Source organism: Salvelinus fontinalis, chromosome 19 (assembly GCF_029448725.1).
Source record: "Salvelinus fontinalis isolate EN_2023a chromosome 19, ASM2944872v1, whole genome shotgun sequence".
Lineage (NCBI taxonomy): Eukaryota > Metazoa > Chordata > Actinopteri > Salmoniformes > Salmonidae > Salvelinus > Salvelinus fontinalis.
The window spans coordinates 24,320,721-24,344,776 of NC_074683.1; the positions used below are offsets into that span (position 1 = coordinate 24,320,721).

Below are 24,056 nucleotides of genomic sequence, written 5' to 3' on the forward strand. Positions count from 1 at the left end.
CATAGACATAGACAATTACCCACAAAACACATGATGCACATGGCTGCCTTAAATATGGCTCCCAATTAGAGACAATAAACCACAGCTGTCTCTAATTGAGAACCAATCCAGGCAGCCATCGACATACAAACACCTAGAACAGACATTACCCCATTAAACCTACAAACACCCTAGACAATACAAAAACACACCAACTTCCCCATGTCACACCCTGACCTAACTAAAATAATAATGAAAACAAAGATAACTAAGGCCAGGGTGTGACAGACGCGTTCCAGTCATCGTCTTTTTGTTCTCGATCTATGGTCGTTCGTTCTAAATGTTCCATTGCCATACTGGCTGGCAACGTTCTTATCCCTTGCTTGCTAGCTAGCCAACTACAGCTAACTTAGTCGTGTCAAAAAGTGGAGCCAGAATAACAGCAAAGCATCTGAATTTGCATTTGTTTAAGCTGTTTTCTTGTGACATTTATTTGGATACATCCATAACAATAAGCTGATGAGGCGCGACTTCACCTGGCATAGAAAATGTACTCACTCGTCAGGATACTGTCGTTCAGAGGAGCTAGCTAACAACATAGCTACAGTAACACAATCACTTCAAACTGAAGCTGGAAAGACTGCAAATTAGCTGCATTTCATTTGACCTTTTTTCAATATAGTTTTTGGGGATATATCCATAAAAATGATGCCAGCTTAATCATAACTGGCTAAGAAACGCTGCCTGCCTGTCTGTTTCGTCCCGACTCACGACAGCTAATTACTATGGGACAGCAGGAGATCGAATTTGAATATTGAAACAATGTTGCAAATGTCATAGAGACATACAGCAAGGTTTATACAAGTCTCCGCTGTTGAAAATTAAATGTTAGTCTAAAATAAATATGAGATCATGTCTAGATGCTTTTTATAGTGGAGATCAAGTTTATAAATTACCTGGCTGAGTTGATGAGACAGTGGATTGCACAGTCAGATGGAACAGAGTAAATAGGCATTTTAACGTCATCGATTTAGCCGGTGGCAACTTGTGGAATAGACACCGGCTACTTACTGTATTTATAGAGATGGCTGCAATAAATGAACACTAATTAGCCAACTGAGAAGCCTGCCAGTATTACTGAAGTGGTGATGGTAAGCCTACACGTAAAACTTGGCACATACGTAGTGTAGTCCACCAACCGTGAACCCTGGGAAGTGAGACAAGCATCTCACATGCTCACAATAAGAAATGGCTAGCTTATCTCATAAAGTCCAGATATGGTGACCAGAAACAAGAGAGCTAGAGCTCAGAGTGTTAATGCATAGTGATGTCTGCTCCTGACGCCTGCTCTATGGTCATCCACAGCAACAACGTCGTGAGCGGGAGATGAGGAGGCAGCAGGAGCGCGAGCAGCGTCGCCGGGAGCAGGATGACAAGAGGCGCATGGAAGAGGTTGAACGCCGGCGTAAAGAGGAGGAGGAGCGCAGGAGGGCTGAGGAGGAGAAAAGGAGGGCTGACCGGGAGCAGGTAGGAGAACTCTCTATCAACAACAGTTTATTTCATGATACTTGTAGTCTACCCCTGACACTTGTTGTGTGTGTGGTTTGATTGACAGGAGTACATCCGTCGCCAGCTGGAGGAGGAGCAGAGGCACCTGGAGATCCTGCAACAGCAGCTGCTCCATGAACAGGCCATGCTACTGGTGAGACCGAACTGTGTAAGCCTATCTATCTTCTATCCATCTGTATATCTCCCATTATCCATCTGTTCGTCTAGCCTTTTATACAGTACCAGTCAAAAGTTTAGATACACCAACTCATTCAAGGGTTTTTCTAAATTGGACTATTTTTCTACATTGTAGAATAATAGTGAATACATCACAACTATGAAATAACACATATGGAATCATGTAGTAATCAAAAAAAGTGTTAAACAAATCAAAATATATTTATATTTGAGATTCTTTAAAGTAGCCTTGATGACAGCTTTGCACACGCTTGGCATTCTGTCAAACAGCTTCACCTGGAATGCTTTTCCAAGAGTCTTGAAGGAGTTCCCACATATGCTGAGCACTTGTTGGCTGCTTTTCCATCACTCTGTGGTCCAACTCATCCCAAACCATCTCAATTGGGTTGAGGTCAGGTGATTCTCCTTCTTAGTCAAACAGCCTGGAGGTGTGTTGGGTCATTGTCCTGTTGAAAAACAAATGATTGTCCCACTAAGTGCAAACCAGATGGGATGGTGAATTGCTGTAGAATGCTGTGGTAGCCATGCTGGTTAAGTGTGCCTTAAATTCAAAATAAATCAGTGTCACCAGCAAAGCACCCCACACCATCACACCTCCTCCTCCATGCTTCACGGTGTGAACCACACATGCAGAGATCATCCGTTCACCTACTCTGCGTCACAAAGACACGGCGATTGGAACCAAAAATATCAAATTTGGACTGATCATTCCAAAGGACAGATTTCTATCGGTCTAATGTTCATTGCTCGTGTTTCTTGGCCCAAGCAAGTCTCTTCTTATTGCTGTCCTTTAGTAGTGGTTTCTTTGCAGCAATTCAATCATGAAGGCCTGATTCACGCAGTCTCCGCTGAACAGTTAATGTTGAGATGTGTCTGTTACGTGAACTCTGTAATGAACTTATCCTCTGCAGCAGAGGTAACTCTTGGTCTTCCTTTCCTGTGGCGGTCCCCATGAGAGCCAGTTTCATTATAACGCTTGATGGATTTTGCGACTGCACTTGAAGAAACTTTCAAAGTTCTTGAAAGTTTCCTGATTGACTGACCTTCATGTCTTAAGGTAATGATGGACTGTCATTTCTCTTTGCTTATTTGAGCTGGTCTTGCCATAATATGGACTTAGCCTTATTTGGTAAAATACTATCTTCTGTTTACCACCCCTACCTTGTCACAACACAACTGATTGACTCAAGAAGGAAAGAAATTCCACAAACGAACTTTTAACAAGGCACACCTGTTAATTGAAATGCATTCCAGGTGACTACCTCATGAAGATGGTTGAGAGAATGCCAAGAGTGTGCAAAGCTGTCATCAAGGCAAAGGGTGGCTACTTTGAAGAATCTCAAATATAACATATATTTTGATTTGTTTTACCACTTTTTTTGGTTACTACATGATTACATATGTGTTATTTCATAGTTTTGATGTCTTCACTATTATGCTACAGTGTAGAAAACCCTTGAATGAGTAGGTGTGTCCGAACTTTGGACTGTTACTGTATATCTCCCAGTATCCATCTGTTCTTCTAGCCTTCTAAGTCAGGGGTTTGCAATCTATGGGTTTTGCTCTGTAGTAGGGTGTTGAAAAATGGATTTATTGTCACACCCTACTCTTAATATCTAGTTAGAGTACATCTCAGTATATTTGAATGGAGCTAACTATTGAGGTTGGAGTTATTCATTCTCTGGGCAAAGTTGGGGAAGCCAGAATGTTTATTACAGTCCTTAATTGAGGATGTCTCCAGGATGTGGGAGTGTCCTACCAACAGGAAGAGAAGGTTTTCATTGTTTCTCTACCAATGTTCCTAACTCTGCGGAGATGGTGTGTTGTTAGCGGATCTGCGTAGCAGCGTGTTAACACTGTGTGTGTTGTTGAAGGCCTCTGTTCCTCCAGGGGTTTGACGAGGACATTAGATAATGTGAGGAAATGATCACCCACATCCCTTCAACTTCACACCACCATTGCTTGTCATCGTTTCTCTCTCTCAACCAATGTCTTACTGTCTCCCTCATGTCTTCTTACGCATCATCAGCTTTTAGCTCAGTCATTTTTCCTTTTTACATTTTAAACCAATATTTGGCCTATATTGTAATAGTAAACATTTTCAAAGCATTTAAACACTTAATTGGGTCCCGGTGAAAATACAAACCCACTCAACATTTTCCTCATTACATGGATACATCTTGTACCATAAAGACACCAGCCCTTATTTATACAGAACTACTTCAAATAGAACAGCACACACCATGCTTCAGTGGGGGGCCAAGTTTAGATGATGATGCACCAGCACATCTCCCTGCACTCAGTAGAACAAGTGTTGGGAGCTGGAGGAGCAGCATAAGGCCCTGAAGCAGCTATAGCAGGAGCAGACCTACCTACTGCTCCTCCAACAGCAGCCAAAACCCCTGCAGCCAGCCACCAACAGGTCTCATTATCCACAACTACTATTGATCCAGGAGAGGACCAAGTCCCCACAGCTGTTGATCCAGGAGAGGACCAAGTCCCCACAGCTGTTGATCCAGGAGAGGACCAAGTCCCCACAGCTGTTGATCCAGGAGAGGACCAAGTCCCCACAGCTGTTGATCCAGGAGAGGACCAAGTCCCCACAGCTGTTGATCCAGGAGAGGACCAAGTCCCCACAGCTGTTGATCCAGGAGAGGACCAAGTCCCCACAGCTGTTGATCCAGGAGAGGACCAAGTCCCCACAGCTGTTGATCCAGGAGAGGACCAAGTCCCCACAGCTGTTGATCCAGGAGAGGACCAAGTCCCCACAGCTGTTGATCCAGGAGAGGACCAAGTCCCCACAGCTGTTGATCCAGGAGAGGACCAAGTCCCCACAGCTGTTGATCCAGGAGAGGACCAAGTCCCAACAGCAACTGACCCCTGACCCCAAAGGCCCCCATGCCTAGGCCGATTGGAGAGGTGAACCCAAGTTTCATTGCCATGACGCTACTGTTGAATGCTGATTTTGCTTGTGCTGCTGCTGTAGTCATAAACTGCTGTAAGGTGTGCATTTTTATGTGGGGTGTGTGGATTGATTTCTGGTGTGAGGGATTTTCACTGTAGTGGTCATGTTACTATTCCTGCTCGGGATGAGGCCTCTATAGAAACTACAGATACACCCCTGGGAAAATGCATGTCCAAGCTACCTACCCATATCCTTTCTACATTCAGATGGCAATATATTAGCATTTCGCCAATCTGTCTAATCAAGTGTACATGGAAGTGTCCTGTTTGGGTTTTGTTGTCAAATGGAGACCCCTGTTATCAGATGGAAATACAGCACTTTGGAAAAATGAAAACTCTTCTTTATATTTGTCTCTTCTCCAAACTAAATTATTATGAACATTAAACATTAAACGCCTAGTGCAGTCAAAAAGGTGAGTGTCCTGTGTTTTACATATTTCCACACTGGTTGTAATAATACTGTGAAATTGTGAAGAATTATGATAATGCCCCTTTAGTATAACAGGTAATTCAAAAGACCACCTGAAATGTCTTACTACTGACCCTCCCACTGCTGCTGTGGCTCGATCCTCTTTGTCCTGATGATGGTTAATGACTCTGTCCCTCTCTCTCTGTCCCTCCAGGCTGATGAGAGGTACCGTAAGAACATCCAAGGTTCTCCTCAGGCCGCCCAGGTTAAGGTTCAGCCGCCGGTTCCTCCCCGCGCCGCCGAGACCATCGCCAATGGAAACGCCCCCATTGTTGTCCAGCCTGCCATGCAAAGGCCCATGGAACCCCAGGTAACCACAACAACCAAGATGGCCGATCGCCAGTTGCTTATTCCTCCTTTCGTTACTCTGCCCTTTTCCGTAGCTCTACTTTTTCCAATCCCTTCTTCCTTCCAGGTAGTTCTAGCAGGGTGGTCTCTCTCTCTCGCTCTCTCTCCGGGTTGTGTATCTGTAGTAGTGGTGTCTTACTAGCTAAAGTAGATTTTTGTTATTGTATTTACTATCTCTTCCCCCTCGCTAACTCTCTTCTAGCCTCTGTTCTAGCTGAATTCTTTCACAGTGTGGAGAAATGTGGGTGTTGTTCTCTGTCCCTTACTGATGACATAGTTAACCTTTTCTAGTCCCTTAATAGGTAACTCCATCTTCTTTGATACTTCCCTGGGTGACAGCCTATCCTCCACCACTGTGTTATTACGAGGTCCAAGCTGCTTGCTTCTATTCTGGCCACTCATTGCTCAATACCAGCTTTACGCACTCCCTCTACCTCTGACTGCTTTCTCTATTGTGTGTGTGTACATTGCCAGGTTGGTGACTCCTTTTATAAAGGTAGAGCTGTTACATGTACATCTTGACTGTGTGCTAAACAACACAAACACATCCATAATTCGTCTTTCTGATTTCACAGTGACTCAGTATATTACTAATATCATCTGCTCAGAGACTCAACCAACCCAGCGTGAATACAGTCATTAATGTCACAGGGCACCATTCGGGGAAACATTCTGTTTTTGGATCGTGTCATGGTAATTAGATGTAACAGTGTGGAATTTGGTGATGATGATGATGATGTAATTGATTGCTAAATGATTTAGCAGAGCCATTAAATGCATTAGTCACTTTTCTGTCGTTAGTGACACGTCAATAGAGACAGATATGAGGCGTGCTGGGCTTGTTACAGAAAACGTATTTGTTGAGTGATAAATCTTTTTGGGGTTTCCTGTCTGAGCGCTTCTCAGTGCATATTTGAAACCAATTGGAAAGGGAATAAATTCAGTTATAAACCTAGTATGGATATGTCCCTATTGGATTATACTCCTCTTTTTTATTTTTTTTATTTCACCTTTATTTAACCAGGTAGGCAAATTGAGAACAAGTTCTCATTTACAATTGCGACCTGGCCAAGATAAAGCAAAGCAGTTCGACACATACAACAACACAGAGTTACACATGGAGTAAAACAAACATACAGTCAATAATACAGTAGAAAAATAAGTCTATATACAATGTGAGCAAATGAGGTGAGATAAGGGAGGTAAAGGCAAAAAAAAGGCTATGGTGGCGAAGTAAATACAATATAGCAAGTAAAACACTGGAATGGTAGATTTGCAGTGGAAGAATGTGCAAAGTAGAAATATAAATAATGGGGTGCAAAGGAGCAAATTAAATAAATAAATAAATAAATAAATACAGTAGGGGAAGAGGTAGTTGTTTGGGCTAAATTATAGATGGGCTATGTACAGGTGCAGTAATCTGGGAGCTGCTCTGACAGCTGGTGCTTAAAGCTAGTGAGGGAGATAAGTGCTTCCAGTTTCAGAGATTTTTGTAGTTCGTTCCAGTCATTGGCAGCAGAGAACTGGAAAGAGAGGCGGCCAAAGGAGGAATTGGTTTTGGGGGTGACCAGAGAGATATACCTGCTGGAGTGCGTGCTACAGGTGGGTGCTGCTATGGTCACCAGCGAGCTGAGATAAGGGGGACTTTACCTAGCAGGGTCTTGTAGATGACCTGGAGCCAGTGGGTTTGGCGACGAGTATGAAGCGAGGGCGAGCCAACAAGAGCATACAGGTCGCAGTGGTGGGTAGTATATGGAGCTTTGGTGACAAAACGGATGGCACTGTGATAGACTGCATCCAATTTATTGAGTAGGGTATTGGAGGCTATTTTGTAAATGACATCGACAAAGTCGAGGATCGGTAGTATGGTCAGTTTTACGAGGGTATGTTTGGCAACATGAGTGAAGGATGCTTTGTTGCGAAATAGGAAGCCAATTCTAGATTTAACTTTCGATTGGAGATGTTTGATGTTCGTCTGCGTAGAGGTGAATCTAAGACTCACCAGCAGCAAGAGCGACATCATTGATGTATACAGAGAAGAGAGTCAGTCCAAGAATAGAACCCTGTGGCACCCCCATAGAGACTGCCAGAGGCCCGGACAACAGGCCCTCCGATTTTACACACTGAACTCTATTAGAGAAGTAGTTGGTGAACCAGGCGAGGCAATCATTTGAGAAACCAAGGCTATTGAGTCTGCCGATGAGGATGTGATTGACAGAGTCGAAAGCCTTGGCCAGATCAATGAATACGGCTGCACAGTATTATTTCTTATCGATGGCGGTTAAGATATTGTTTAGGACCTTGAGCGTGGCTGAGGTGCTCCCACTCTTAGTTACTTGTAACAGAAAAAGTATCCTTGAATGTGTGCATGCCGTTATGTGAGTGTTTGTGTCTAACTGTCTATGCATGATGCTACAGTAGCTGATCTGTGTATGCCTTGTTTATGTGATCCATGCTCATTCTCACAACTGGTGATGAGAGTGAAGTGTCATGAGCATCAAAACGGGTGGAGCAGTCATTGGCTGTCTGTGATGTGAAACAATCAAATGGTTAATCTGACTTCCTAAGACTTCCCATTGGTCTCAAGACAACTCCGCCCATTTTGATGCTTCCTGAAGCTTCAGTATCCAATCACTGTCTGCTGCTTGGGTTTGTGGTCTTGTTCTCTTGTTTCCCTCCTCCTCCTCCCCCAAACCTCCCCACTCCTCCCAATGTGTCCTCCCCCTCTGACACCACCTGTCTGTCTCTGTCTCTGGAAGGTCCAGTGGTCCCACCTGGCCGCTCCCCCCGTCGTCTCACGCTCCCATTCCTTCAGTGAGCCCATCGTCCCTAGCTTTGCACACCTCCACCTGTGCTCTCAGGAGCAGCACCATCACCCTGCACCATCATCACCCGCACGCACTGACCCGCAGTCCAACCCCCAGCCCAAGGCCCTGCCCCTTGACAAGGCCCCCACAGACGACACCCCTCCCAGGGTAAGATAGGCCCATCCTCTGGCAAAGTCGGGTAAACTGGTAGTCATTAGACGGCTTTGCTAGGAAGTCTGAACTGTAGACCGGTATACTAGTAGTCACTAGATGCTGGATAGGACAACATTGGAGTGAGTGAGCAGAGTGATATTTGTCTTAGTAACAGTTCTAAAACGGAGCGACCTCCTCCTCACTCTAGCCTTCTGAGAGGATTCAGAGAGAGCAGAACGTTATGAAAGGATTAGAGGCTCGTTCTCTATTCCCCCTCTGTCTCTCCTCTCAGAACGCTCCCTCGTTCAACCTCCCAGCCCTCCATAGCAGACTGATGTAAAAATACCAGAGAAAGAAAGCTGCAGCAGCAATCACTCGACAGCTGAGTGCTTTTGCATCTCAGCATTTTAAAGATGCTCCCAATCAATGGGACGCTGGAGGCTGTCACAAATAAAGGGTAGGATTCAGACTGTTAGAAACGTTCTCCAAGGAAAATATTCCTCATGTTGAAATCGTGACCTTTTTTTTGCCCCCCATCTGCACAAATTAGAGGTGGTATTATTGTCCTCTCTTCACATAGGGCCTAACTATCAAACATCACTTCCTCTTTTTTGGTGAGGTATGAGTATGCCATTTCCTGTTCTGCCCCCTCCTTCCTGTGTAAGCCTTTGGTAGTGTCTCATATCAATGTCAGTGTTAGTTAGCGTTCCATCTGAATGGAGTAGCTGTGTTCTGCCCTGCTTTGCTTTCAATGCTGCCCCCTGTTCCTTCTTAAGCTGTGCTCCCTCCTGTCCCCGGGAAACTACCAAAGAGAAATGCTGAAATATAAAATATAACTTTAAAGCTGTTTTTGTGTTAAGCCACCCCACTGAAAGAGAGCGTTAGGTCTGACACAGCAAAAGACAGCATTATATCCACACGCTTCCCTTATCAACCCCTGTGTGGGCGCGCAGCTCCCCGGGACTGCTGCAGACGAAATATTAGCACGCAGAGAATCACATCAGACTAGGATTCTATTACATTGATAGGCACGACTCTACACAAACCTGTGCATCATAACCAATCAGAGCTGCAGTAGGCCTATATGCAAAAATACCATTGCCATATATGGATCCGTGCCATTCACTTTTAACTGGATTGTTTTTACAGCATGGGCGGTAGATGTGTTTGTTTTGAGATCAAAGCGAGAACTATGTGTAGCGACGTGCACATTTATACATTTGTTCATATCCTTAGTGAGTTATTAGCCCAGTTATAGATCATTTGTTCATATCCTTAGTGAGTTATTAGCCCAGTTATAGATCATTTGTTCATATCCTTAGTGAGTTATTAGCCCAGTTATAGATCATTTGTTCATATACTTAGTGAGTTATTAGCCCAGTTATAGATCATTTGTTCATATCCTTAGTGAGTTATTAGCCCAGTTATAGATAATTTGTTCATATCCTTAGTGAGTTATTAGCCCAGTTATAGATCATTTGTAGACAGCAATGGGGGAGTGATTACTTTAAAGATTACAAGAGCACAAAACGTGTGCATTTCTAGACGTCTTTGAAAAGCGAGTTAGCTAAAGCGCATTTTTTTGTCTTAAAGGGGGCAGTGTTGTATTTTGAGACAGGCTTGAATAAGCTAAGTAGCCAATAGGCAGAGGGTAGCATAATTTGTCTGATTCTCTGCAATAATGGTATGGGATTAATTATGAGTTTTATTTAGTAAAATGGTTTCTTGCATCAAACAATGCAACAACATTTTCAGTCACCTCCTCGTCTGAAGGACAATAATGTCAAGCCCTTAATGTCAAGCCCTGCATGTTTTTTTCAAAGGTCTCATGGAATGTAGGCCTACATTGAACACCACACATTGGCTGCTACTGTAGGCTGAACGATAGAACAGCAATTTCCATGTTAAACTGTTATGGGATGCATTGTCTCCATTGTTTTTAATGGTAAGCCACTCTGTGGTAGGCCTACGTTATGATCAAATAGCCACAGTAGCCTAATTGACCACTGTTAAAATTAACGTAAAGCGGATACAGCCTTAGTGTTCACAGTAAAAGCATGCACAGAATTTTCTGCGCTCAGCAGACCTGAAATTTGCTCATTGATGAAAAACATTTGAGGGAAGATTGGTGTGGATATAATGCTGTCTTTTGCTGTGTCAGACAGAACTCTCTGTGGTTTGGCTTTACGCAGTGTGAGTATGCAGGGACATAGTTTGGACGTTGTAGAAACGTTTTGGGGACTTTCTAGGGACATCTTAACAGTGTTTGTCTAGCTTTTGTGCTCCTGGCACCCCTGTCACACTACACATACGCCCTCCGAGAGTTTGTGTGTGCCCGTAGAGTGTGTTTATGAGCAGGCATCTGTATGTGTGGAAGGTTCCTGTGAGGACAACGTCCAGGTCTCCAGTACTGTCACGCAGGGACTCTCCTCTCCATGGCAACCTCAATGCCACGCCTAACAACCCGGCGGGCCAGAGGAACGCCTGCAGGTACCTTTTCACGTCCCTCCATTTATCTTTTTCTCTGTCTCGTTTTCTTTATTTCTCTCTTTCGATTGATCCTTTTTGCTTTATTTTGTTGTCGCTGTTTGTCTCTCCCTCCGTCTGTCCCTCTGTTCACCACTCCACCATCTCCACTTCTATTCAGGTTGTTAGTACTGGGCGGCAGGTAGTCTAGCGGTTAAGAGCTTTAGGCCAGTAACCGAGAGGTCGCTGGTTCGAATCCCTGAGCGGGCCCCGGTGTAATAATCTTCTGTTCTCCCCTTGAGCAAGGCAGTCAACCCCCAACAACTGCTCCCCAGGTGATGATGATGTGGATGTCGATTAAGGCATCCCCCCACACCTCTCTTATTCAGGGAGGTTGGGTTAAATGCAGAAGACAGATTTTGGTTGAATGCATTCAATGTGCAACTGACTAGGTATCCCCTTTCCCTAATGTAAAATCTCTACACTGTGTGTCTATCTGTACTCTGTAGAGCCCTCTTCTCAATGTATGGATACTGGGTTGGATTTATGTAACATTACTTACTGTTCTGCCATGCGTTACATATCCTTGTCTCCTGTGTGTGTGTGTGTGTGTGTGTGTGCACACTGTCACACACACTCTTCCCTTCTTAGTATGTCTTTAAAATGCAGAGCTTCATCTCCTTTGAGACTGTGCATGTCTGTGTCTATGGAAATGTATTTGTGTTTCTTTATGGGTCTGTCTTTTAATATGTACTGTATGTATTTGTATACATGTCTATATGTAAAGAATATGTGTGTATGTAAAGTATGTGTCTACACTCAGTGGCCAGTTTATTAGGTACACCCATCTAGTACCGGGTTGGACCCCCCCTTTGCCCCCAGAACAGTCTGAATTCTTCAGGGCATGAAAACATTGCTCAATTGGTATCAAGGGACCTAGCGTGTGCCAAGAAAACATTTCCCACACCACTGACACCAGCCAGTACCGTTTACACCTGTCAGGATAGGGCCATGTTCTCCTGACTCATCAGCATGACTCAACAGGAACCGGGATTTGTTGGACCAGGCAATGTTTTTCCACTCCTCAATTGTTGAGTGTTGGTGATCGCATGCCACTGGATCCACTCCTTCTTGTTTTTAGCTGATAGGAGTAGAACCCAGTGTGGTCGTCTGCTGCAATATCCCATCCATGACAAAGACTGATGAGTTGTGCATTCCGAGATGATGTTCTGCACACCACTCTTGTACTGCGCCGTTATTTGCCTGTTTGTGGCCCGCCTGTTAGATTGCACAACTGTCATTCTCCTTCCACCTCTCATCAACAAGCTGTTTTCCCCCACAGGACTGCCGCTGACTGGATGTTTTTTGTTTGTCACACCATTCTCTGTAAACCCTAGACACTGTCGTGCATGAAAAGCCCAGGAAGCCAGCCGTTACTGAGATACTGGAACCGGCGCGCCTGTCACCGATCATACCACACTCAGTCGCTTAGGTCATTCATTTTGCCCATTCTAATATTCAATCGAACAGTAACTGAATGCCTCGATGCCTTTCTGCCTGCTTTATATAGCAAGCCACGGCCACCTGACTCACTGTCTGTAGGAGTGAACAATTTTTGAAAACGGGATGGTGTAGCTAATAAACTGACCACTGAGTGTATGTAAAGTACTGTGTGTGTATGTAAAGTATGTATGTCTGTAAAGTATGTGTCTATACAGTATGTAAAGGTTGTAGGTCTATATGTAAAGATTGTGTGTCTATACAGTATGTAAAGGTTGTGTGTCTATATGTAAAGGTTGTGTGTCTATACTATAACAAACCCTCTCTGTTTCTCTCCACAGTGCTGCAGCGGAGCCGCGTCTGCTGTGGGAGCGGGTGGAGAAACTGGTTCCCAGGCCAACGAGTGGCAGTGGTAGTACTTGCAGCTCCTCCGGCTCCAGTAACTCCAGCTCCCAGCCCAGCTCTCACAGTGGCTCAGGGGAGAGGTTCAGAGCCCGCTGTGAGTCTGATATTCCCCTGATACACACATGCATTCATAGTCTCACGCATAGTTTCTTACATGCACACTCTCAAGACACACACACACATAATTACTGTTTACAAAGTACTCACATTTACAATTCAATTCTTGGCACAATTCTCCACATTGCTCTTTAATTTACTGAACGGTATCCCCCATTGTCCCCCTCTCAGCCTCATCAAAGTCTGAGGGTTCTCCCCTCCAGCATCCAGAGCATACTGGGAAAAAACCTGAGGAGAGGAAGGAGTCGGTCAGAACTAACCGACTGGCGGTGAGACCTGACCCCCGTGAAACTAGTGGTCTACCTAGTGTACTAACTAGTGTTGAACTACACTAAGTGTTGTGACACTTCAGAAATAGGTGGAATTAAGTTTTGAGTGGGAATGATGGTTTTACAATAATCTGACATAGTTCTTTGTGTGTGTTTGTTTCGCCCTCTGCGCTGTGGATTACCGGTACTTGTGAATTCTGTAGGGGGAAGTGGTAAGCTAGAATGAAATGGGGTGTGTATTTGTACTGACGATCTCATTGGCTGAAGGGTTTTGTACTAATGGCTTGCCTCTCTCCTGATTGGTGCTATTTTACTCATGTTCCTTTTAACCTCAATCTCCTTCCCTCATACTTGTTATTTCTTTCTATTGAATCATTCAATCACTCACATACTTGCAGCCCCTTCCTTCCTTGTATGCTCGGGTCTGGTCTCTTGATGGACTCACTAACCTCTTCCAGCCTTGTGGACACATTGGCAGTATGGCAGCAGTGTATGTACTTACTCATCTCTTTTCTCATATCCTATTGGCTTTGCTACTCACCGGCCGGCTCTTCATTGGCTGGCGCACCTGTGACCTCACTTCTTCCTGCATCCTGTCTCCTGCATTTAACCCTGCGAGTAACCTGGTAACACATCCACAACCCGGAAAGAGAGCTAAAAAAGAGAGGGAGAGAGAAAGCAAGACTGAAAGAAAGAGAGGGAAGAAAGGGATGGAAGCATAGTTTGACCTCTGACCCCCCCCCCCCCCCCCCCTACAGGACCTGACCGCGCTGGCCAAAGAGCTGCGTGTGGTGGAGGACGTGCAACGCCCCCTCAAGGTGACGGACTACTCCTCATCTAGTGAGGAGTCGGGGACCACGGATGAGGATGAGGATGATGAAGAGGTGGACCAGGAGGGAGGAGAGGAGTCTACCTCAGGACCAGAGGACTCTCATGCTGTGTATGTAGAGGAGGACACCTGAACCCTAACCCCTAACCCTTCTCACAATGAGTACAGTTACATGCTCACAATAATACAATTGTTGTGAATAGTCAGATTAATATAATAGTTTGCTTTAAACATTAACATGCTTTGCAAGAATAACGATTTCTCTAATAATCCTGTTTACATGGACACATCTGAAATCAGGCTACCTGATGGGATATTTGCCCAAAATCACCAATCAAAATAAACATTCTGCCACAGCGACCATGTAATTCTTGAGATACCTATTTGATTCTTAGATCGGACATATTAAAGTGTGTTTGTGAAAACTATTTCTACGATTCATACTTTGTTTTTCCGAACTCACTTCAGTCACGCAAAAGAAGGAAGCTTGTGCTGCTCGTGCTAGCACATGCACAGATAAACTGCACAGCTGGAACTCTGATGAAGGCATTTACATGTCCTAATAATTAGAAAGACTGCTCAGAAAACCAGGTGCTTAATCGTTGTATGCTTACTTCGATTATGACCTTACGCTGATTTAAAATGAGCAGTTAGGTGTTTACTTGACTATTGCCATACTCAGCCTAGTGCCATAATCAGTTTAATATCGAATTATTAGTGTGCATTTAAATGTACTCAATGACATCATATTGCAATGATATTTGAGCTTGTGATTGCAGTGAAGGAAAAGTCCGGTCATTATAACTAGGACTGGGAATTGTCAGGAACCTCAAGATACGATAATATCACCATACTTCGGTGCCAATATGATGTGTATTAGGATTCTATATGTATTGCGATTCGATAGTCTAAACCATACGTCTGCTGCAGAGAGACAAGAGAGAGCCTTGAGAAAACGAGCTTTGATCAGTCATGGAAATAAAAGTGCTGAAAACAAATTGGCTCCCTATTTAAAAAGAAGATGGAGAACAAGCTATGAAGGAAAAATACTGGAGTTTTGGTGCAGGAACAGAAAACTAGTGCAAAAATAATATTGCCATATTGTGAAAACGATACCATATATCATCAAAAATAATATCCCGATATGTAACTGTATTTATTTTTTCCCCCAGCACTAACCATCTTCCTGGTTCTCTGTTTATTCGATCTACTCCACCAGCTCCTCCAGACTAAGCAACGGAGAGATGGAATCGGTGAAGACCTTGATCGTTCACGACGAGGGCGAGAGTGACTCTAAAATCACGCCCTGTAAAGATGACACTCTGATCGTCAGACCGGTAAGGCCAACACCCAGGCCATGCCGTCCACCTCTCTTATAACAACATATCAGTCACACACTGTAAACCTTTTAGTTATTTTATTGTGGTATTTAATTTACTAATTTGTCCCTTTATAGTTTACCCACTGTTTGATATTGTGTTGGACCTCATCTTATTTGTTCTGTCATTGTTTACTTTGTGTTGCTGGTGAAAGGGTTTGGGTTAGAGTGGAAAGGGGTCGGTTAGCCTGGAGAAATGGACCTGGTATTAACCACCCGCTCCCCCATTAGATGACAGTATAAAGGCTAGATGGTAGTCCTGCAACAGATTGAACATCATAAAATGGCTCCACTAAAGTCATAGAAATAATTTATGAATAAATGTAAACAAAATTATTATACTTTTGGTGTCTGTTGTTGACCATTTTCTTATACTTAATCCTCAATTGAATGTGTCTGAAGTCTCTTACAGTAGTAGACTGTAGCTTCACTAGACTACTTTACTAGACTACTTTAGTAGACTAGTCTTCCCTTAACACAATAGCCAATAGAATCCCTCCACCGCAGAGAAAGAAATCTAGACCCAAAGTGTGCCCCTGTTCTTACTTCCAGAGTACAGGTGACAACAAAAAGCGACCTGCCCCCAGCCCTGGTCATGGCCCTGTCCCTGGGTTTAACACCAGCCCTGGGCTGATTCACCCTGCCCTCCAGGGCCTTCCAGGCCTCCAAGGCCACCCTGGTCTCCAAGGCCACCAGGAGAAAAATGGCTTTGTGGGCCGCATTCACCTCCTGCCTGACCTGATCCAGCAGAGCCACCACTCCCCCTCCTCCTCTGCCTCCTCCTCCCCCTCCTCCTCCAGCATGGCGAGCCCCACCATGTCCATGTCCCCCCAGAGCCCCCTGGACAAGCTCAGCATACTCCTGGAGGTATGTCCCTCTGCCCCCCTCTGACCCCTGGTCCTCCTTCAGGCCTGGGCCTGCAAGGAGCACCCTCTGCTGGTTGCATCTGCTCTCTCTCTGGCCACCTAGTGGTGCTCTTTATCGTTTCCTTTTTCTGAGTGCGACGACTAATCTAGTTTTCTCCAAGCTCTGTAGGTACGGGGGTGTGGTGGTGGATCATTTTTGTTGCTCCTTCTGAAAAAATATTATTTTGACCATTTTTAGCAAGTTTCTGGTATTTGACATAATTTCTTCTTTTTGAGACTATATTAGGTTGCTCTGGCTTACATGTTCTTGGAGGCCCATTACAGGTATTCCTTTAGCCCTAAGATCTCTATCTCTGATTATTATTTGTTTATTTTAATCAGTCAGATCGTTAAAGACATATTCCAGAAACCCTCTCAAGACTAGGCTACAACGTAGCATATTTCATGAATTAGCACTGGCAATTGCTTTACCATTAAAAAACATTCCTTTAAATATATTTTTGTTCCTCAGCTTTTGTTTTTACCTGAACATTCCATCTGTTTTACTTTTACCCACCACCATAGAGACCTCTTGTTTTTGCCTTGTTCACTTTACTTCAATGTGTGATTTTGTGAATTTTTCCCTAAGCCTGATAGCTGCATGCTCCTTACATCTGCCTCAGTTTCTTGCTTCCGTCTTTCAACATTTCTCTTTGGTAGTCTTTGAACTTTATATTGAACTTATACAGTGCCTTCGGAAAGTATTCAGACCCGTTGACTTTTTTCTATGTTACAGCCTTATTCTAAAATGTATTAAATAAATAAAAAATCCTCAGCAATATACACACAATACCACATAATGACAAACTGAAAACAGGTTTTTAGAAATTGTATTTATTTACATAAGTATTCAGCCCCTTTGCTATGATATGCAAAATTGAGCTCAGGTGCATCCTGTTTCCACTGATCATTCTTTAGATGTTTCTACAACTTGATTCGACTCCGTCTGTGGTAAATTCAATTGATTGGACATGATTTGGAAAGGCACACACCTGTCTATATAAGGTCCCACAGTTGACTGTGCATGTCAGAGCAAAAACCAAGCCATACGGTCAAAGGAAATGTCCGTAGAGCTCCGAGACAGGATTGTGTCAAGGCACAGATCTGGGGAAGGGTACCAAAAAAATGTCTCCAGCATTGAAGGACCCCAAGAATACAGTGGCCTCCAACATTCTTAAATGGAAGAGGTTTGGAACTACCAAGACTCTTCTTAGAGCTGGCTGTCTGGCCAAACTGAGCAATCGGGGGAGAAGGGCCTTTGTCAGGGAGGTGACCAACAACCCAATGGTCACTCTGACAGGGCTTTAGAGTTCCTCTGTGGAGATGGAAGAACCTTCCAAAATGACAACCATCTCTGCAGCACTCCACCAATCAAGCCTTTATGGTAGAGGGGTTAGGCAGAAGCCACTCCTCAGTAAAATGCACATGACAGCCCACTTGGAGTTTGTCAAAAGGCACCTAATGACTCTCAGACCATGAGAAACAAGATTCTCTGGTTTGATGAAAACAAGATTGAACTTTTTGGCCTGAATGCCAAGCGTCACATCTGGAGGAAACCTGGCACCATCCCTACGGTGAAGCATGGTGGTGGCAGCATCATGCTGTGGGGATGTTTTTCAGCATCAGGGACTGGGAAGCTAGTCAGGATTGAGGCAAAGATGAACGGAGCAAAGTACAGAGATCCTTGATGAAAACCTGATCCAGAGCGCTCAGGACCTCAGACCGGGGGCGAAGGTTCTTCTTCCAACAGGACAACGACCCTAAGCACACAGCCAAGACAACGCAGGAGTGGCTTCGGGACAAGTGTCTGAATGTCCTTGAGTGGCCCAGCCAGAGCCCGGACTTGAACCCGATCAAACATCTCTGGAGAGACCTGAAAATAGGTGTGCAGCAACGCTCCTCATCCAACCTGAGAGCTTGAGAGGATCTGCAAAGAAGAATGGGAGAAACTCCCCAAATACAGGTGTGCCAAGCTTGTAGCGTCATACCCAAGAAGACACAAGGCTGTAATCGCTGCCAAAGGTTTTTTTAATACATTTGCTAACACTTCTAAAAACCTGTTTTTGCTTAACCATGATGGGGTATTGTGTGTAGATTTAATGAGGGGAAAAAACATTTAATACATTTTAGAATAAGGCTGTAACATAACAAAATGTGGAAAAAGTCAAGGAGTCTGAATACTTTCCGAAGGCACTGTATATTTCACATTGCACACACTGCTGCCATTGTTGTCTTGGTCTATGAGTTGGCAGGTAAGTCAATGTCATAATGGTAGAAATACATGTGATTCTATGTATCCTCATTGTTGTTCTATTCTCCTGCTCCTCTAGAGTCATTCTGTCAGCAACACAATGCAGAAACACAAGTCCTCCTCCTCCTTCACTCCTTTTATCGATCCACGCCTCCTCCAGGTCTCTACATCCGGCGCCGCTCTCAACAACCTCGGTAAACCCGTTCTCCCAGCCCCCTTATTGGATGTCAAGTCCCCTTCAGTAGTATCTGAGTGGTTCCCTCCAGTGTCAATCAACCTGGTGTTAGATTCTGAGGCAACACCAGAGAACACCTGTTTATAACTGACAAAAGTTATATAAATGTATACTAAATATAACTGAATCGATATGATAGTAAAACATAATCTGCTTGTATTTACACTCAATCCCTTCCTTGTCCTCCGCAGCTTTTGGGAACGACGCCAGGCTGGCGGAGGCACTGAGGGCGGACCCGTTACGTAAAGGCTCCGTGGTCAATGTGAACCCTGTCAACACACGGCCGCAGAGCGACACCCCAGAGATCCGCAAGTACAAGAAGAGGTTCAACTCTGAGATCCTGTGTGCTGCGCTCTGGGGTGAGTTGTCACAATTTTCTCTTGCTATGTAGTTATCTCAGTCATATCAGTCTTTGCCACAGGTGGCAGCAAACTAAATGCCAAAGTGTTTGTAGGAGTGAACCTGCTGGTGGGGACAGAGAGTGGTCTGATGCTGCTGGATCGTAGCGGTCAGGGGAAGGTGTATCCCCTCATCAGCCGACGCCGCTTCCAACAAATGGATGTCCTAGAGGGACTCAACGTCCTGGTTACTATATCAGGTTTGTACACGCTATACATATAGTTACTACACACACTATACACGCACGCTTATTACACATGCAGTTGAAGTCGGAAGTTTACATACCCTTAGGTTGGAGTCATTAACTAGTATTTCAACCACTCCACAAATTTCTTGTTAACAAACTATAGTTTTGGCAAGTCGGTTAGGACATCTACTTTGTGCATGGCACAAGTAATTTTTCCAACAATTGTTTACAGACAGATTATTTAACTTATTATTCACTGTATCACAATTCCAGTAGGTCAGAAGTTTACATACACTAAGTTGACTGTGCCCTTAAACGGCTTGGAAAATTCCAGAAATTATGTCATGGCTTTAGAAGCTTCTGATAGACTAATTGACATCATTTTGAGTCAATTGGAGGTTTACCTGTGGATGTATTTCAAGGCCTACCTTCAAACGCAGTGCTTCTTTGTTTGGCATCAAGGGAAAATCAAAAGACATCAGCCAAGACCTCAGAGAAAATGTGTAGACCTCCACAAGTCTGGTTCATCCTTGGGAGCAATTTCCAAACACCTGAAGGTACCATGTTCATCTGTACAAACAATAGTACGCAAGTATAAACACCAAGGGTCCATGCAGCCGTCATACCGCTCAGTAAGGAGACGCATTCTCTCCTAGAGATGAACGTACTTTGGTGCGAAAAGTGCAAATCAATCCCAGAACAACAGCAAAGGGCCTTGTGAAGATGCTGGAGGAAATGGGTACAAAAGTATCTATTTCCACTGTAAAACAAGTTCTATATTGACATAACCTGAAAGGCCGCTCAGCATGGAAGAAGCCACTGATCCAAAACTGCCATAAAAAAGCCAGACTACGGTTTGCAACTGCACATGGGGACAAAGATTGTACTTTTTGGAGAAATGTCCTCTGGTCTGATGAAACAAAAATAGAACTGTTTGGCCATAATGACCATCTTTATGTTTGGAGGAAAATGGGGGAGGCTTGCAAGCCGAAGAACACCATCCCAACCGTGAAGCACGGGGGTGACAGCATCATGTTGTGGGGGTGCTTTGCTGCAGGAGGGACTGGTGCACTTCACAAAATAGATGGCATCATGTGGAAGGAAAATTATGTGGATATATTGAAGCAACATCTCAAGACATCAGTCAGGAAGTTAAAGCTTAGTCGCAAATGGGTCTTCCAAATGGACAATGACCCCAAGCATACTTCCAAAGTTGTGGCAAAATGACTTAAGGACAACAAAGTCAAGGTATTGGAGTGGTCATCACAAAGCCCTGACCTCAACCTGTAAAACATTTGTGGGCAGAACTGAAAAAGCGTGTGCGAGCAAGGAAGCCTACAAACTTGACTCAGTTACACCAGCTCTGTCAGGAGGAATGGGCCAAAATTCACCCAACTTATTGTGGGAAGCTTGTGGAAGGCTACCCGAAACGTTTGACCCAAGTCAAACAATTTAAAGGCAATGCTACCAAATACTAATTGAGTGTATGTAAACTTCTGACCCACTGGGAATGTGATGAAAGAAATAAAAGCTTAAATATATCATTCTCTCTACTATTATTCTGACATTTCACATTCTTAAAATAAAGTGTTGATCCTAACTGACCTAAAACAGGGAATATTTACTAGGATTAAATGTCAGGAATTGTGAAAAACTGAGTTTAAATGTATTTGGCTAAGGTGTATGTAAACTTCCAACTTCAACTGTACATGGGAAAACACAGACATGCAAACACTGTCGTGTGAAATTCAGTACTGAGAGAGACTTGATCATTTCTTCAAACAATCATCTTTATTTAATATCGACTAATTATTGCAATAATGAAAACGTCAGCCCAACAGTCTTGTTCTGACTGTTAGGCTGAGAGCCTAACTGAAAATGAAAATTATTATATAGGACCTAAAAATGCTTAGTCACAATGGTTCCATCTCCCATAAGCCACCTTGGTTATCTACACAGGATGGTGTTTTACCCCCAACCTGGCTTTGTTTCCCAGATGCCAGGAAGAATGGACAATGAGGGATTGTTCTAAACTCTTCCAGGCTATCTCTATCTCGTGTCACACACACCATTTCTTGTCAATGGAATGCCAGCTTTTATCACCAACATCAATCAATTGTCAGCTTCAAGCTTTCTCTAGTAAAACCCATGTCCTCAACAACCAGACTAGCTGCAAGGTGCTAGAGTGGAGACCATAAAACACAGCATTTGCAGGACAGAAATATATTACTGTTTTGTTAAGTAAATAATTGTTACATATCCAACAAATAAGGTGAATACATCATTTTTATACACACACACACACACTTTTAAGATGTCTAGGTGATCTCTCTGATGAGACCGTTCGTGCAAAGGTGTCGGGCGGTGGCTCACTGTAGGTTCCTGCTTCTCTTTCCTGTGCTGTGGTCACGTCATCCATTCACTGTAACAACCAGCACTGGTTCCTCTGGTGTCACCCAACAGACATTCAGCCAGAGGAAATCGAGTAAATGGCTAGTTAGAGTGTACGACATCATATATTTGTATTGCATGTCCACTGACACACATGCAAAGGTTTCCATGGTGGAAGCACGGAAACACACATAGATACAGTGTCATCTGTCATTTTGATGTCAATTTGCAATGAATGAAGAAAGGGTCCATGCTCAAAAGAGACATTGAGACAATTTGATGTTGCTTCTTCAGTTTTTAGCATATTTTTTATTCTTCATGTCACTGTACTTTATCATTCTCGGTAGATGAATATAAAAGTTGTGTGTGTGTGTGTGCCGACTTGTTGGTCAGTTTAAAGAAAATGTTGTCTTTCAATTTGACCTTGACCTAAATTTACAAACACAATATTCCGTTATGTTGCAGCGTGTTGTCAAATATTCAGTACAGGTTCTACAACAACACAGACCCTGTCACTGACTCAGCATATCCTCTGTACTAGTATTGATAATGATGTCTAATATAATACCAATAATTAAATACATAGTAAAAACTCCAATACCTTTATTCATTGAAATCGGTGTGTACAATAAAGACGCTTCCTCCACCCATTACATAGGAGTAGGGTGAAGTTGCCCATACATGCTGATCTTAGGTCAGTTTGGGATTTTCCCCACTAATGGTTAAGTTTAGGATTGGTGGAGGGGAAGCTGATCCTAGATCTGTACCTAGGGGAAACTTCACCCCCTGTGCCATTACATATGAATTATATATCGTAGATACCCTGACTCTTGACCTCTCCCGCTTGTCTGACCCTGTCCTGTGAAGGCAAGAAGAACAAGTTGCGTGTGTACTATCTGTCCTGGTTGAGGAACAAGATCCTGCACAACGACCCTGAGGTGGAGAAGAAGCAGGGCTGGGTCACTGTGGGAGACCTGGAGGGTGCTGTTCACTACAAAGTTGGTATGTCCCATCTCCAGCATGCATCTGGCCAGTGGAATTGAAAGGATGGGATTTTTTTTTTTTGCGGAGAAAATTGAGGACAGTTTTTGCATAGAAATGTATGTCATGGTCAAATGAGTCTGCATACATGTTTAGGAACCACTGTTTTATAAGTCAGCACTTCATGACATGACTGAAACATGTTGGAAGAGATAAAGTCCAGAGTTTGGTAATGAAATCTACAGCAGCGTACGAAATACCCTCTGTCTACCCAGCAAACACAATGTCCCAATTCTGCACTGTCACATCTCTGAGTAGACTGTAATATATGTCAGCTAATAGCATTTTGGTAGAATTTGATTTCCTACTACATATAGTATCTGGGGCAGAGAACTTAAAAACAATAAGGCTACTGTGTCATTAAACGTCTTGAGGATGCTCTGAATTGACCCTGTTAGTTGGTGCCTCCTTATGGCAACATCCTCATGTGTCCCCACTGGTTTATTCCCCAGTGAAATACGAGAGGATCAAGTTTTTGGTTTTGGCCCTGAAGAACTCGGTGGAGGTCTATGCATGGGCACCGAAGCCCTACCACAAGTTCATGGCTTTCAAGGTGAAACCTTCGATGCCCCTGCTTATGCATATTCACTTCCATCTATTCAATTAGTCATGCAGCTATTGTGAATTGTCATGACAATGATAAAATGACTCCCCGACACACATGCACACACACTACTGTACTGTATGTGAATAACCTTTGATCTCTGGTTGACCCCTGCAGTCGTTTGGTGACCTGGTGCACAAACCCCTGCTGGTTGACCTGACGGTGGAGGAGGGTCAGAGGTTAAAGGTAATCTATGGCTCCAGTAACGGATTTCATGCTGTGGACGTGGACTCAGGGGCCGTCTACGACATCTACCTGCCCACCCATGTAAGAAACACACTCATGTCTATGGAACCTCTCATCCCCTTCTCTTCCTCCTTTTTTTCTTTCAAGGATAATTTCATTATTGAATTAATATTTTTTCTCTCTCCCCCTCTTTTGCTCTCTCTCCCCCTCTTTTGCTCTCTCTCCCCCTCTTTTGCTCTCTCTCCCCCTCTTTTGCTCTCTCTCCCCCTCTTTTGCTCTCTCTCCCCCTCTTTTGCTCTCTCTCCCCCTCTTTTGCTCTCTCTCCCCCTCTTTTGCTCTCCCTCCCCCTCTTTTGCTCTCCCTCCCCCTCTTTTGCTCCCCCTCCCACTCTTTTGCTCTCTCTCCCCCCTCTTTTGCTCTCTCTCAC

At 43.9% G+C, this 24,056-nt stretch overlaps 1 protein-coding gene across 7 annotated transcripts in view; it reads left to right on the top strand.

Annotated features, from left to right (window-relative positions):
- LOC129816539 (mitogen-activated protein kinase kinase kinase kinase 4-like) overlaps window positions 1–24,056 on the top strand; it is a 110,016-nt gene that overhangs the window by 62,393 nt on the left and 23,567 nt on the right. Inside the window, exons 13-28 of one of the 7 annotated variants that reach the window (XM_055871109.1) lie at window positions 1,345–1,506; window positions 1,595–1,696; window positions 5,313–5,468; window positions 8,266–8,481; window positions 10,844–10,956; window positions 12,774–12,931; window positions 13,126–13,223; window positions 13,982–14,163; window positions 15,272–15,389; window positions 15,983–16,297; window positions 18,666–18,780; window positions 19,013–19,180; window positions 19,276–19,419; window positions 22,666–22,800; window positions 23,292–23,392; window positions 23,561–23,710. In XM_055871109.1, coding sequence (XP_055727084.1) covers window positions 1,345–1,506; window positions 1,595–1,696; window positions 5,313–5,468; window positions 8,266–8,481; window positions 10,844–10,956; window positions 12,774–12,931; window positions 13,126–13,223; window positions 13,982–14,163; window positions 15,272–15,389; window positions 15,983–16,297; window positions 18,666–18,780; window positions 19,013–19,180; window positions 19,276–19,419; window positions 22,666–22,800; window positions 23,292–23,392; window positions 23,561–23,710 — 2,433 coding nt within the window. The remainder of the gene's footprint in view (window positions 1–1,344; window positions 1,507–1,594; window positions 1,697–5,312; window positions 5,469–8,265; window positions 8,482–10,843; window positions 10,957–12,773; window positions 12,932–13,125; window positions 13,224–13,981; window positions 14,164–15,271; window positions 15,390–15,982; window positions 16,298–18,665; window positions 18,781–19,012; window positions 19,181–19,275; window positions 19,420–22,665; window positions 22,801–23,291; window positions 23,393–23,560; window positions 23,711–24,056) is intronic. The other 6 variants (XM_055871110.1, XM_055871111.1, XM_055871112.1 and 3 more) reach the window with 6 other exon arrangements.